The sequence below is a fragment of the Eleginops maclovinus genome, chromosome 11 (genome assembly GCF_036324505.1).
Source record: "Eleginops maclovinus isolate JMC-PN-2008 ecotype Puerto Natales chromosome 11, JC_Emac_rtc_rv5, whole genome shotgun sequence".
Classification (NCBI taxonomy): domain Eukaryota; kingdom Metazoa; phylum Chordata; class Actinopteri; order Perciformes; family Eleginopidae; genus Eleginops; species Eleginops maclovinus.
In genome coordinates this window covers 16,210,673-16,223,852 of record NC_086359.1, presented here as the reverse complement: position 1 = coordinate 16,223,852, position 13,180 = coordinate 16,210,673, and the positions used below count along the sequence as shown (strand labels likewise).

At 40.3% G+C, this 13,180-nt stretch overlaps 1 protein-coding gene across 1 annotated transcript; it reads left to right on the top strand.

The window, feature by feature from the left end:
- The first annotated feature begins 1,041 nt into the window (after positions 1 to 1,041).
- Positions 1,042 to 13,118, top strand: hnrnpl (heterogeneous nuclear ribonucleoprotein L). Its single transcript, XM_063895761.1, is given in 15 exon segments — positions 1,042 to 1,139; positions 1,668 to 1,786; positions 2,893 to 3,007; positions 3,009 to 3,131; positions 3,597 to 3,684; positions 3,813 to 3,907; positions 4,013 to 4,085; positions 8,513 to 8,548; positions 8,769 to 8,837; positions 8,924 to 9,174; positions 9,585 to 9,706; positions 9,802 to 10,003; positions 10,097 to 10,154; positions 12,295 to 12,390; positions 12,515 to 13,118. Coding segments are annotated over 15 exon segments (1,590 nt in total). The 5' UTR covers positions 1,042 to 1,055; the 3' UTR covers positions 12,574 to 13,118.
- The last annotated feature ends 62 nt before the right edge of the window (positions 13,119 to 13,180 follow it).

Genomic DNA, 13,180 nt, shown 5'->3' with positions numbered 1-13,180 from the left:
AAGATATTATTCATAGAATATTATACATCATTGAGGACATTTATTCTGGCACTAGGCACATCGACTTAAATACATGTCATGCTCCAAAACTCTATTTAATGCTATAGAAGATTTCTGTTAGAATTGTACATCTAAAAATATTGAAAAGCAGCTTTGGGAATAATAAAAGGATAGAAATATTTATTTGAATATGTAATACTTTTAAGTATTTTTAATATGGTAAAAGCAAGACTGACATACAATTCTGATTAATTTTATAAAGCATTCATTCAGGATGACATGATGACTGGATCCAGACCAGTGCAAATCCTCTGGGTCATTGGCTAAAGAGTCATCACCTGGATCAGAGCTGCCTCAGCCAAACTAGATGAACTGTTCTGAGATTATTAACATTTAAATTGGCCTAGTTGTTATTGTGTAGTTAGAACACATACTAGCTATACAAGACAAGTTTTGCCGTTATTTAGAAATAGGACACATATGGACAAGGGTGCTTAAGCGTTAATGATGCTGTTTGGGTCACTTTAATTATACATTATCCATTTCCTTTAGCGAGAAGTTCTGACATGCATGTTGGGAAACACTTCCAGGTTATTTAAATCCTAGCATGGTTTTATGGTTGAAGAACAATGAGTCAAGTGAAAGTAATGCGGTTTAGTTTATTATTTTTTATGATTCACAGGCTTGTTAGAGTTTAACAGTGTTCGTCTGTGTTTTGGCTATTCAAAATTCCATTGAACCTCACATCCTCTCTGGAGGACACAATATTATTAATGATTGTCAGGGTGAGGCGATCAATTGAGCTCTGAACCGTTAAGTGGAAATACTTACATATATGTGATTCCTGGTCTGGTGGCAGTTTCATAAGAAAATGTCAAGCTAAATGACGTTTCCATATTGTTTCCATCTGTAGAAGAAAATGTGATTTCTCAATTGACTCAATTGAAAACACTTAAACTTTGGGTAGGCCAACGTAAAATCAAGTCGTTGAACAAAATGTTGTTTTCCCACAATTCCTGAATGCAGCATTTGCACGGCACAGGGGACAGGACAACATGGCTGCTGCTGCAGGCCGATACTTCGGAGAAGGTGGCAGAGCAACGAAAAGACTAAAAACTGAGGACGGAGGAATGACAACGGTGGGGCTCTGCCTTTGGCCTTGATAGTTGTGGTTTTATTTGAACAACATTTACCTGGTTCTGCGTTTTTAAGATATGAATTTAGCCTGACAAAGTATCTGACAGTGCTTATCAAGCAGCTAGCTTTTAGGCAGAAGCTAGCCGGCTGTGTAGCAAACCAATTCACTGTAACGCTGAGGGTGAGCTAAAACAAGGCGTCATGGAATGTGCCTAAATTATATTGTATTGCAATATAGTGACACATAGATAATGCCACTTTCCGTACTCCTTCAAACAGGTGTAAGTTATTGATAAGTTTGGCAATTATAAACAAATACTGTTTATGTCAGACACCCCTTAAACGTTCATGGTATGTTACGTCCATGTTAATAACGCCATTCTGCAGCACAGTACACGTTATTATGCAGGACTCACTGACTTGGGCTGCTAATTCATAACGTGTACTACCGGTCTGCTGCGGCTCCATCACCTGTCCAGAAGCGGTGGAAGTATTTTTGACCCCACAAGCATCATGTTGTGTGTTTTCAGGAGAGCTATGATGACCCTCATAAACCGCTGCCCTCCCAGGTGGTGCACATCAGGGGCCTGGTGGACGGCATCATGGAGTCTGACCTGGTGGAGGCCCTGCAGGAGTTTGGGGCCATCAGGTAATAACAGTCCCTGTACTCTCGCTTAGACTACAGGAGTTTTGGATAAAATATGTCTGATTTAAATCTCTATATGAGGAGGAGAACTCAATGTTCTGCCCACATGATCTGCTAGTATGAAGGGTTCACAGATGCAGACTCATCGGTGCTCATCATGGATGATATTTAGAAATCTGAAATTGCTCTTTATGTGCGTGATGCAACCCAATAACAACAATCATTTGGATTGTATCTCCTGTTGTCTGGGCCTGCTGTAATAACGTGTATGCCTAACTTACTTTGACTGTATTCTGTAGTATGTTTCTTTGTGCTATTATTGGGATGTGATGTATGAACGATCATGTTAACCTCATAAACACACTCACACACAAGTTGACTACTTATCTGTGCTGACCACCAGACTGAGGGACAGTTCTTTCCCTCAAGCTATGAGACTGCTGAACTGTATACAGCACATTCATCAGTTTACAGTCCACCTATTGATGAATGTGCTGTATACAGTTCAGCATTCTCATAGCCTGAGGGATAGAACTGTCCCTCTATGTAATTTTGTTATTACAATATACAGTATTTTATTCCACTGTACAGTAATGAGTTTCACATTCATTTTTATCTTATTTTATCTGACATGTACAGAGTCTACATATTCATGCATTTTAATTGCACCATTGTGTCACGTTCACTATTTTCTGGCACTATTCTATGTCATTTTCTTTATGCTATGCTGTAGCTGTTTTGCATATTACTGTACAACCTTTGGATCTTGTTCCATACTGGGCAAGTGGCATACCAACAGCTTATCTGACTGTGTTTGTTGGAAACTGGTTCCTTTAGTTTTATATGTGAACACTGCAAGTCAAAAAACCTATACAACTAAATCTATGTGAAGCTGCAGATTTGAATAATAATAATTCTTGTCATCTCTTTGCTATTACAAGGAATCCATACTTTCAATGATATGAAAATGTACCAAAGTGGTGGTTAATATTGAGTTAGTTATAGTCAAAGTCAGTGCAATAGCAATGTGACTCATACTTTAACCAATACATCTTCAGTGATGTAGTTTATGGGTCCTAAAATTGTCCTCTTACAATATTTATTCACAGTTATGTGGTTATGATGCCAAAGAAGCGCCAGGCCCTGGTGGAGTATGAAGACATGAATGGCTCCTGCAATGCTGTTACATACGCAGCAGAGAACCAGGTTTACATCGCGGGCCACCCCTGCCTTCATCAACTACTCCACCAGCCAAAAGATCTCCCGGCCAGGAGACTCCGACGACACCCGGAGCGTCAACAACGTGCTGCTGCTCACAATCATCAACCCCATCTATCCTATCACCACGGTAACTGCATTATAAAAAGGGTATTTTGTTCGTAGTGACAGTGTCCCATCATTGTGTAGTAGAATGTGTGTAGAACTGGATACATGGACAGTTATATATTATAACAAACGCAGACAGGATTATAAATTAAATCACTCTGTAAAATAGGGTTTAAAATAAAATAAATTCTCAGTGTAAGTTAAGAGGTACTATGACCATCAAACAATATCCATTCTTTTCACACTGCATTCATAGAATCTGGTATTGCAAACTAGTGTAAAAGTATAAAGACATATTATTTTGCACGAGCATGATGTAAGAATGCAAATATTGTGTGTTGTTTATTTTACCTTCATAAAAGATACTATACTAAAAACTGCTGTTAATTGAGTTCCCCCTTTCAGCTCATCAAATGATTTGTTCTAGAAATGGCAAAAATATAGTGTCTTACTGATTATATCTGAACGTTTCTGTGTTCCTCTGCAGGATGTGCTCTACACCATTTGTAACAACTGCGGTCCTGTGCAGAGGATCGTCATTTTCAGAAAGAATGGTGTTCAGGCCATGGTGGAATATCCTTTTTAAAGTGTGTCTTTTTAATTGGACATATTGTTTTGCATTTGGATGCACTAGAATTGACAAAATGTTGATCCCCTCAAAAACTCTATAATTAGACCTCCCCTTAACTTTCTGCCTTCACATTTGATTCAGTCCAAAGTGCTCAGAGAGCCAAAGCCTCGCTGAACGGAGCAGACATCTACTCTGGCTGCTGCACTCTAAAGATTGAGTATGCCAAGGTAAGTGTACGGCGGTGTCCAGACAACTTTTGACCTGTGAATGAACATGTGATGTTAGTGAGAGAATGCGAGTATTGATTTTTGGTAATCCAATCCCATTCACAGCCAGCACGCCTTAATGTCTTCAAGAACGACCAGGACACGTGGGACTATACCAACCCCAACCTCAGTGGCCAAGGTAACACGCAGTCCCCGACCTTTCCTACCCCCTTTTTTTCTTCTCTTCTCCTCTCATTCCCCTGTTTGGGATCGTTAGGGTTCTCTGCCTCCGGGGGTATTGCCTCTGATCACAGATGAATGGTTTCCACCACCGTGTTCACAGGCAGTATTCCTGTGATGCCTTCACTGTTTTCATGCATTTTTCTCGCCACATAGCAGGCTCAAAGTAAGGGCATGAGGAGCAACCTCAAAGGCAGCCAACCTTTAACACAGGTTCATGCATGCACCCGTCACAGTAGTCGCACTACTCTTCACATAGGTTCACATACCCCGTAGAGCATGTCACAGCTACACAACCTCACACCCTCTGCATAGACGATCACACCTGTTAGCCTTCCTTCAAACATAGTGGAGATTTTATCATAGCTTTTATTAGACATTGCACTAGCAAGCTGAGATGACTTGTGGGAGCACTCGGCACTTCTTTGTTGCAGGCCCCATGGGGCCACTGCTGAGATCTTAAACAAGTACCAGGCTTTTATCTACTAGATAATTATTTTTCATAATGGGAGGGCCGTGGGTGGAGTTTAGTTGGATCATAAATACAATGATCTGAGACGCTTTGTTGTTGGTTAGCAGAGACAGCTGCTAATGTTGGATGGCATCTCTGTCTGTATTTATTGGATGGATCCCAAGTATAATAATGGGTTACATTTTTTGGTATGTTTTGCTTGCAAATATTAAATATGGAACAACAGATTTGTGAAACAATAACATGCTCCCTTGCCTGGGATGTTTTAAGGTGAAGCATACATTAAAAACTCACTTAAGAATGTCATTTACATCTTAAGCTTTCAGATAAGTGTATTAAGTGTCAACAAACTGCAGTTGTATTAAGACTTGTTGATTGCCTTTAACAAACACCAGATAATGTTGAGATTTGATTGTTTTTTTGTTTGTTAATTACTGCTAAAATCAAATTTTAAACATATAGAACTTCAAAATCAAAAGCATTGCATGCGTATACATCCATGAAAGAAACTTTCTCTGCCACTTTAACGACCAAAATACATAATACTGCTAAATGCAAGCTGGCAAACAGTGATGAGGTTTCAGGATCTGAGATGGAGACGCAATTCATATCTGCCTTAAATTCTGTGTGGTGAGCAACACGTGTTAGCACTAAGGACAGTTCTCATTGTCTTTTGTTTTTGGTAAAATTACGTAGGGGTTTTTCTTGTACACATCCATGACTACGACATGTACATTTCCAGTTTTATACAGGTGTATGACATTCTATAGTTTGTGCTGCCTAACAAACCCAAAGGTACTCCTTGTGTCCTCACTGTGCCAACTCATTCAGGCTTTACCTCAGCCTCTCAGCAGACACAGCGCTTCCTACAGCTACAGTATAACAGCACCCACAGCCACAACTTACGTATATCCGCTCCGTGGCATACATCGGACACAGTGGGGCAACAAATACCGGAACACAACCTCAACTCACTACTTCCTTATTCCAAGTCCATCATCACCCCTATCTCCACCACCTGACATGGGAGTCTATTTTATTTTGTGGTGGTGGACATTTCAGTTTCAGTTTGAGGGACAGAAATACTCCAAGCAAACAGACACCTCGCATATCCACCACAGACTGATAGATTGATAAGCATCCACCACCAGCTCTTTACCAGTACAGCACATCTGCAGAGCCCTGAGGAGTCACAACACATTGATGATGAGGGCGGGAGTCACGTGTGGTGGCCCATGGGATGAGCCTGCCATAACACAACCACAGGGGAGCCACAGAGGAGTTTCATACACACTAAGCCTGACCAGGGAACAGACGACACCACACACTTGGGCAGTAATCAAAAAAAGAGGCCACTCTCTTTCACAGACGCTTATACCGCCCGCCTCTACCTCGCCGTGCCGAACACAACATGACCACACAACGAGCTGAATATCCACGGCAACACACAGCTGAAACGCCACGACAGCACATGGTCACGCAGATATTCCAGATGACTTATTGTCAAGCGCTAGAGGCCTTTTGACTTTGCAAGTGGCTGACCGCTTTAAACCAAAAAAGCAAGCATCCCTTTTTACACGAGAAGAAACATCCACCAAGGGGGGGCCTACGAAGACACAAGCATCAAACACCTATCAAGCATACAAGCACAGAGCAAACAGATTCAGACCCTTTCCTAAAGCTTTCTACATTTATGGACTCTGGTGTTGTTTTTTCTCCCCTGTTCCTTCCTCCCCATTTCCCTCTCTGTGATGTTCTTGTGTTGTTTCTGCGTTGTTTCATTTTCCCTTTTTTTTTTTTTTTTGCACCGGCCTATAGTGATGCCTCTACCGCCTCCCGTGTGATGCAGGTTTGGCTCAGTGTGTCTGCGGACAGACAGCCCATTCTCAAACGGTGCAAATGTCCTGCTTTGTGGTCAGAGCACGGTAAGCTGGAAATGAGCCTCTATAGCAACTTTCAAAACAAAAGCGGCAGCAATCAAAACCAAGAATGGCTGTGTGGATGTACTTTTCTCTCTGGTGGTGGGGATGCAAGGAAGGAAAGGAGGAAGAAAAGACTGAAGAGGGAGAATGAGTTGAGGCTGGAGTCAAGAGGTTGGCGGGTAGCATCGTTGCTGAAGACTGCCCCCTACCTGCCCACTGTGTCCCATGCTCCATGTGTGGTGCTGTAAGTACTCGACAAATGAATTCATAATCTGACTTGATGGTTAAAAGTTATTGTGAAACTAAATTGTTGAGTTAATAAATCAATAAAACATTGGCCTATAGCAACTAAAAAACAACACAATTCACAAAGGTAAAGGTTCTTAACTTTATATCGTTTAAATAATTGATTTTTAAAATTATTATTCTATATCCTATATGACTTCATGTTGGGTTGCAAGCAAGTCACCGTTTTATACAGCGCCTAATCATAAGTTACCTCATGACACGTTTCATAGAGAACAGGACTGGAAGACACTTTATCATGTACAGAGCACAGGGACAAAACCTGAAGCAGAGACCCTCTACCTTTACTGTATTATTCACCGGAACAAGGGGGGTCAGTAAGGAGTTAAAGAATTGATACTTTTATTATGTACAGCCCTGGAAAAAATGAGGAGACCACTCCAAATGTTTCCTAAATCTTTATCTCTACATGTGTGGCAGACATTCCAGTGTGTGTTGAATTCCAACACAGAGAAATGTTGTCAGTAGATTATAGAATACAATAAAGACATTTAAAAAATCATGTAACTCAAAGACAAATCTATTTGTTAACCAGAGAAACTGATAATGCTGGAGTGGTCTCTTAATTATTTCCGGAGCTGTATATATATATTTTTTTATTTGGATTTTGGTCTTAGTGCTGTTTTTTTATTTAGTTTCAGCACTGTTGGTTTGTAAAGTAAAGGTAACATACAGCAGCTAATAATAATTAGACTAATATTTCTGGAGGAATTAAAAGATCCCAGATTTGTTAAGTTCAGATTTTATGTTGAATGGAAATGTCAAAGTAGTAATGGTTCTGGATGTGATGCATGATATTAACGTCCCCTCATAGAATGGTTTATTCCACATCTGTTTGGATGGAAAACGGCTCACATTCCATGGCATTGAAAAACACAATCTGACAGAAGGGCTCGCTGTTGGGCAGAGAATGTGTTTTTGGAGAGCTTTTTTACAACCTAAAAGGATGGAGAATGTCTCTTTTTTTGGTGACTTTCAATGCACTCTTAAGTTTCTCCACAAATGATTCACGTTAGAAAGCTGAACTGTATACTGAATTGTGGAGTCGGATCCCATTTTCCAATTTGTTTTGTTTAAGATTCAAATCTAAATAAAACACATATAGCATAATTGGTTTTCTCGCTCAATCACCAGTTACGTTTATCAGAGTCTGGGGGGTTCTGGCCATATGGTGTAAATTGACAAATCCTGGTGGCCCTCCGCATTCGTGGAGCAGCTAAAGGTCCATTGACTTACCTTCAATCCGCCCATGTCTGTCTATCGGGGGAGGGCATGTCATTTGGGTGGGTATGGGAGTGTAACTTGTTCTTTCTGTAATAGATAATAGTAGCTCTGAGCGCCACAAGCTCTGTGAAATGCTTTGTTTCACTTTAAGAGGTTAATTAATTGCAATAACATTTCAAAGCCAAGTATATCTTTTCAGTGTTTCATGTAATCTAGCCGAAACTGATACGGGTGACAATTCTTTTGGATGTTATACGTCTGTAATTTCCTTGTTTGTAATAACTGAAGAGTTTTAATAGTTTTCAATAAAACATGCTCATATCTCTGACACATATTTTTCTCTCTGATCTTCTACCAGAATGTGTGTAATATGGGACATAATATAATGTTGATATAGTGTTGCAAAACTTATATTTTTTGATTTGATTTGGATTTGATGTGTGTGTATGTGTACCTGCACAGATGCTGATGGGGAAGGCAATTGGAACAATTCACAAGGTGTGTGTGTGTGGTTGTACTGGGATAGATGATAAGAGGTCTTTTGTTAAACTTATCAGAAAGCTATTTTCAAAATCACTGCTAAAGGAAATCTCCATTATGTCACGTAGTAACACTTGCAATGTCAGGCCCCTCTGTTGCATGTCAATCACATCCTTGCCCCTTAGTACACATTAGGTGAGGAAGCTGTTGATAGGCAATTTTGATTTTACCATTTTAGATCCCAATGCCAATCCCAACAAACGCCAGAGGCAGCCCGCCCTTCTGGGAGACCACCCGCCGGATTATGGTAAATATCCCATAAAGACATTTATAAAGAAAAGGATCACATTCCAAAACTTTATCTGTACCTTGAATATTTGCTCTCTGGTTAAGGTGGCCCTCAAGGAGGTTATCATGGTTACAGTGAAGACAACTACGGGCCCCCTCCTCCCCATCGCATGGGGCCAGGTATGGGTGGGCGTGGCAGGGGTAGCCAGCGCTACGGCCCCGGATATGGCCCCCCTCCCCCTGAGTACGGGCCTCACGCTGACTCACCAGTTCTAATGGTTTACGGCCTTGAGCCCTCCAAGGTCAATGCCGACAAGGTCTTCAACATCTTCTGTCTCTACGGCAACGTAGAGAGGGTGAGTGACATGATGCTGAAAGAACTGAAATCATTAACGTCACCCAGGAGCCAAATGTTCTGTTTAATGTTGTTTATTTGACTGGCAGTGGCAGGAAAAGGAAAGGGGACAACAAAAGTGTGTTAAATTGATTGACAGATAAGTTTTAAGCACTTTTATATTGAGTGATTGATCGCTCATTATATTTTAGAATGTTGGACAGAATAGGGAAACTGAAGACATCGCCACGCCTCTGAGAACTTGAATTCCGTTTATTGTTTTATATTTCATAGACTAAATCACTTCATAGACTAAATCACAAGTTCATTAATTAAGAAACTCATTGACGGATCGGTGATGAAAATACTTGTTTTTTGCAACAGTAGTTCCTTATTTGGGTGGTTCTCAACTGGATATTGTCCTCCCTTCAGATTAAGTTCATGAAGAGTAAGCCCGGAGCGGCAATGGTGGAGATGGGAGACTGTTACTCTGTGGACAGGGCCATCACCCACCTCAACAACAACTTCCTTTTCGGACAGAAACTCAACGTTTGGTAAGAGCAGTTGTCCAAACGATCCCAAAACATTAGAATACATAAACTATATTTAAAAACATGATGTACAACCTCTGACTCTCTTTCCTTGGCAGTGTGTCAAAGCAGCAGGCCATCGTGCCGGGACAGTGCTACCAGTTAGAAGACAACACCAGCAGCTTCAAAGATTTCCACGGATCCCGAAACAATCGCTTTACCTCCCCAGAGCAGGCGGCAAAGAACCGGATCCAGCATCCGAGTAACGTCCTGCACTTCTTCAACGCACAGCCCGACATCACTGCAGAGATCTTCAACCAGGTAAGAAAAGCCTCCAGGGTTGTACCTGGGAAATGTAGGTTTGACTTTTCACACACCGCCTCAAACTTCCACTAACATCTCTTCTCTTTCTAGGTCTGCGATGAACTAGGAATTAAGTGTGCCACAAGTGTAAAGCTTTTCACCGGAAAGAGTGAGTACTATAAGTTCCAGCCTGGCCTCTAGTAAATAAGGATGTTTGTGCTTTGATTTTACAGTTTTTTATGAGGATACTAACTTCTATATTTGAAAAAAGCAAGGTAATGAGTGGTACTATGTAGATGTGTGTAAATACCAAACACTTTAACAATTACACTTACAGGGAACTGTTAGTGTGTAGCAAACCCCAGCTTTTCTTTTAAATACAAAGTTTAATATGCTAACTAAATTATTTAAAATGGATAAAAAAAATGACTACTGTTAATCAAAACTGGATTTGGGGAACACAGACAAATGTTTTAGCAGCGTAAACATAATTTACTCTGTTACAAAGTGAAGACTGAATCAATGTTAAAGAGAAGATTACATTAACTAAAATTATATATAGTCCAGCTGGTTTTGGGTATTTACAGTGGTATGCAAAAGTTTGGGCACCCCTCTGAGATTTCATGACAATTTGCTTTTCCTTTATAATAGAAGATCACAGCAACAACATTTGTTTTCCTACAAAGATGTAGACGTTTTAGTGTTTTCCAGACCAAAATTCTTAGGGTAGCATTACATAGTTTTATTATAATAAAATAAAATGCAAAAAATGGGATGTGCAAAAGTTTGGGCACCCTTATAAATAGCATTCATTTCAACACCTGTACGGATTTATAGCTGACAGGTTGCTGCACAAAATTGCTTTGATTAGCTCATTAGACCTTCAATTACAAAGACAGGTGGAACCAATCATGAAAAAGGCTATTTAACATAGGTAATAGCTGGCTGTGCCTGGCCTAGGTTCTTTCTTAGGGAGTGGCAAGATGGGGACCTCAAAACAACTCTCCACTGACCTGAAAGCTAAGATAATCCAACATTATAAATTAGGAGAAGGGTACAAAAAATTATCTGACAGGTTTAAACTGTCTGTCTCCACAGTCAGAAACGTAGTTGTGAAATGGAAGGCCACAGGAACAGTCCGTGTGAAGGAAAGATGTGGTAGGCCGACAAAAATAGGGGAAAGGCACAGGCGAAGGATGGTGAAAATGGTCACAGAGAAGCCACAGACCACCTCCAGAGAACTACAACAACATCTGGCTGCTGATGGTGTAGTTGTTCACCGTTCCACAATCCAGCGTACTTTGCACCAGGAAGAGCTCATTGGAAGGGTGATGTGCAAAAAGCCTTTCCTGAGTGTTAATCACAAGAAGAGTCGCATGAGGTATGCAAAAGCACATCTGGACAAGCCAGAAGCATTTTGGAACAAAATACTGTGGTCAGATGAGACCAAGATTGAGTTATTTGGTCATAACATGAACAGGTATGCATGGCGAAAAAAACACACTGCATTCAATGAAAAGAACTTGTTGCCCACTGTAAAATTTGGTGGAGGATCTATCATGTTATGGGGCTGTGTGGCTAGCACAGGTACTGGAAAACTTGTTAAAGTTGAGGGCCACATGAATTCCTTACAGTACCAGGAGATTCTTGACAAGAATGTTCTAGAGTCAGTCACAAAGTTGAAGCTACGCCGGGGTTGGATTTTTCAGCAGGACAATGATCCTAAGCACCGATCAAAATCCACCAAGGAATTCATGCAGAAGCACAGGTACAATGTTCTGGAATGGCCATCCCAGTCCCCAGACCTTAACATCATTGAAAATGTATGGATTTATTTGAAGAAGGCTGTCCATGCACGGAGGCCAAGAAACCTGACTGAACTGGAGACGTTTTGTGTGGAAGAATGGGCCAAAATACCACCTGCCAGGCTTAAGGGACTTGTCTGTGGCTACAGGAGGCGTCTACAGGCCGTTATTGCAGCAAAAGGAGGCAATACTAAATATTAATGGAATTATTTCTTAGGGGTGCCCAAATTTATGCACATGCCTATTTTTGTTTGAATGCACATAAACATGTTTGTGTTTGACCAATAAAAGTTATTTCACTACTGAGATGTTTCTGTTACCATAAGGTATAACATATGTTAAAATGAAGTTGCTGCTTCAAAAGCTCAGCAAGTGACAAACTGATGCAGTGGTTTTCCTAAGGGGTGCCCAAACTTTTGCATACCACTGTACATGCAGTAAAGTGTTTTCTATTATGCAAATCTAATCCCAGCATCTTGTGTGGTTACAAACAAAAACCCACAGGTGAGCGAAGTTCCTCTGGCCTTTTGGAGTGGGAATCCATCAACGATGCCATGGAAGCCCTAGCTATGATTAACCATTTCCAGATGAAAAACCCTAGTAAGTTCTCATTTTTTTACGTAGAGATACGAAGATGTTTTAATAAAAGCTGGTCATGTAGACTGAACATTTTAAAGCCTTTACATTTTCCCTTACCTTTTTTTTGCTCTCTTACCTCTTCCAGGTGGGCCTTACCCTTACACACTGAAGCTGTGTTTCTCGACTACACACCATGCCAACTAAATACTCTAAATACTCTCTCTTACTATTTGTACAATTTGTGTCTTTGCATAGAGTTTACCACAGTTCTGGTTTCACCTCCCTTTCAAACGTTCAATCAGTATTGACAAACTAGAACTGATGTGCTTTAGAACATGTTATTTAAACCATGTTTTTTTTATGATTTATTTACATTTATGATGTTTAGCAATTTATTTTGTACTTTCACAACACTAGTTTTATTAACCTCTCACTACCCTGAAATAAAAATAAAAATGGGGACATTTTTTTTTTTTAAACCAGTGAAGAGTAACCATAGTGTGAATGCTGATATAACCATAGTTCACGTTTCATATTTGTTTGTATTGTATCTTTTATGATTTCTTCACTCTCGACTGGTAATCATCCATTTAAAAGGATTTAAAATACATTGCTTGGCAGCTGTAGTTTTCCAAATGAAAAGGTCACACTGCCATCTGTGTACTGACTGCAGTCAGGGTGCCTTGCAAATGTTAATACCTGGAGTAGAAGATTATCACTATGAAGATTAAACTGTGGGAGATATGAAAGAGTTGTTCATCTTTTCAGTCACTGTCAAGATTTTCATGTCAAGTTGTCACTGTTTTTAAGG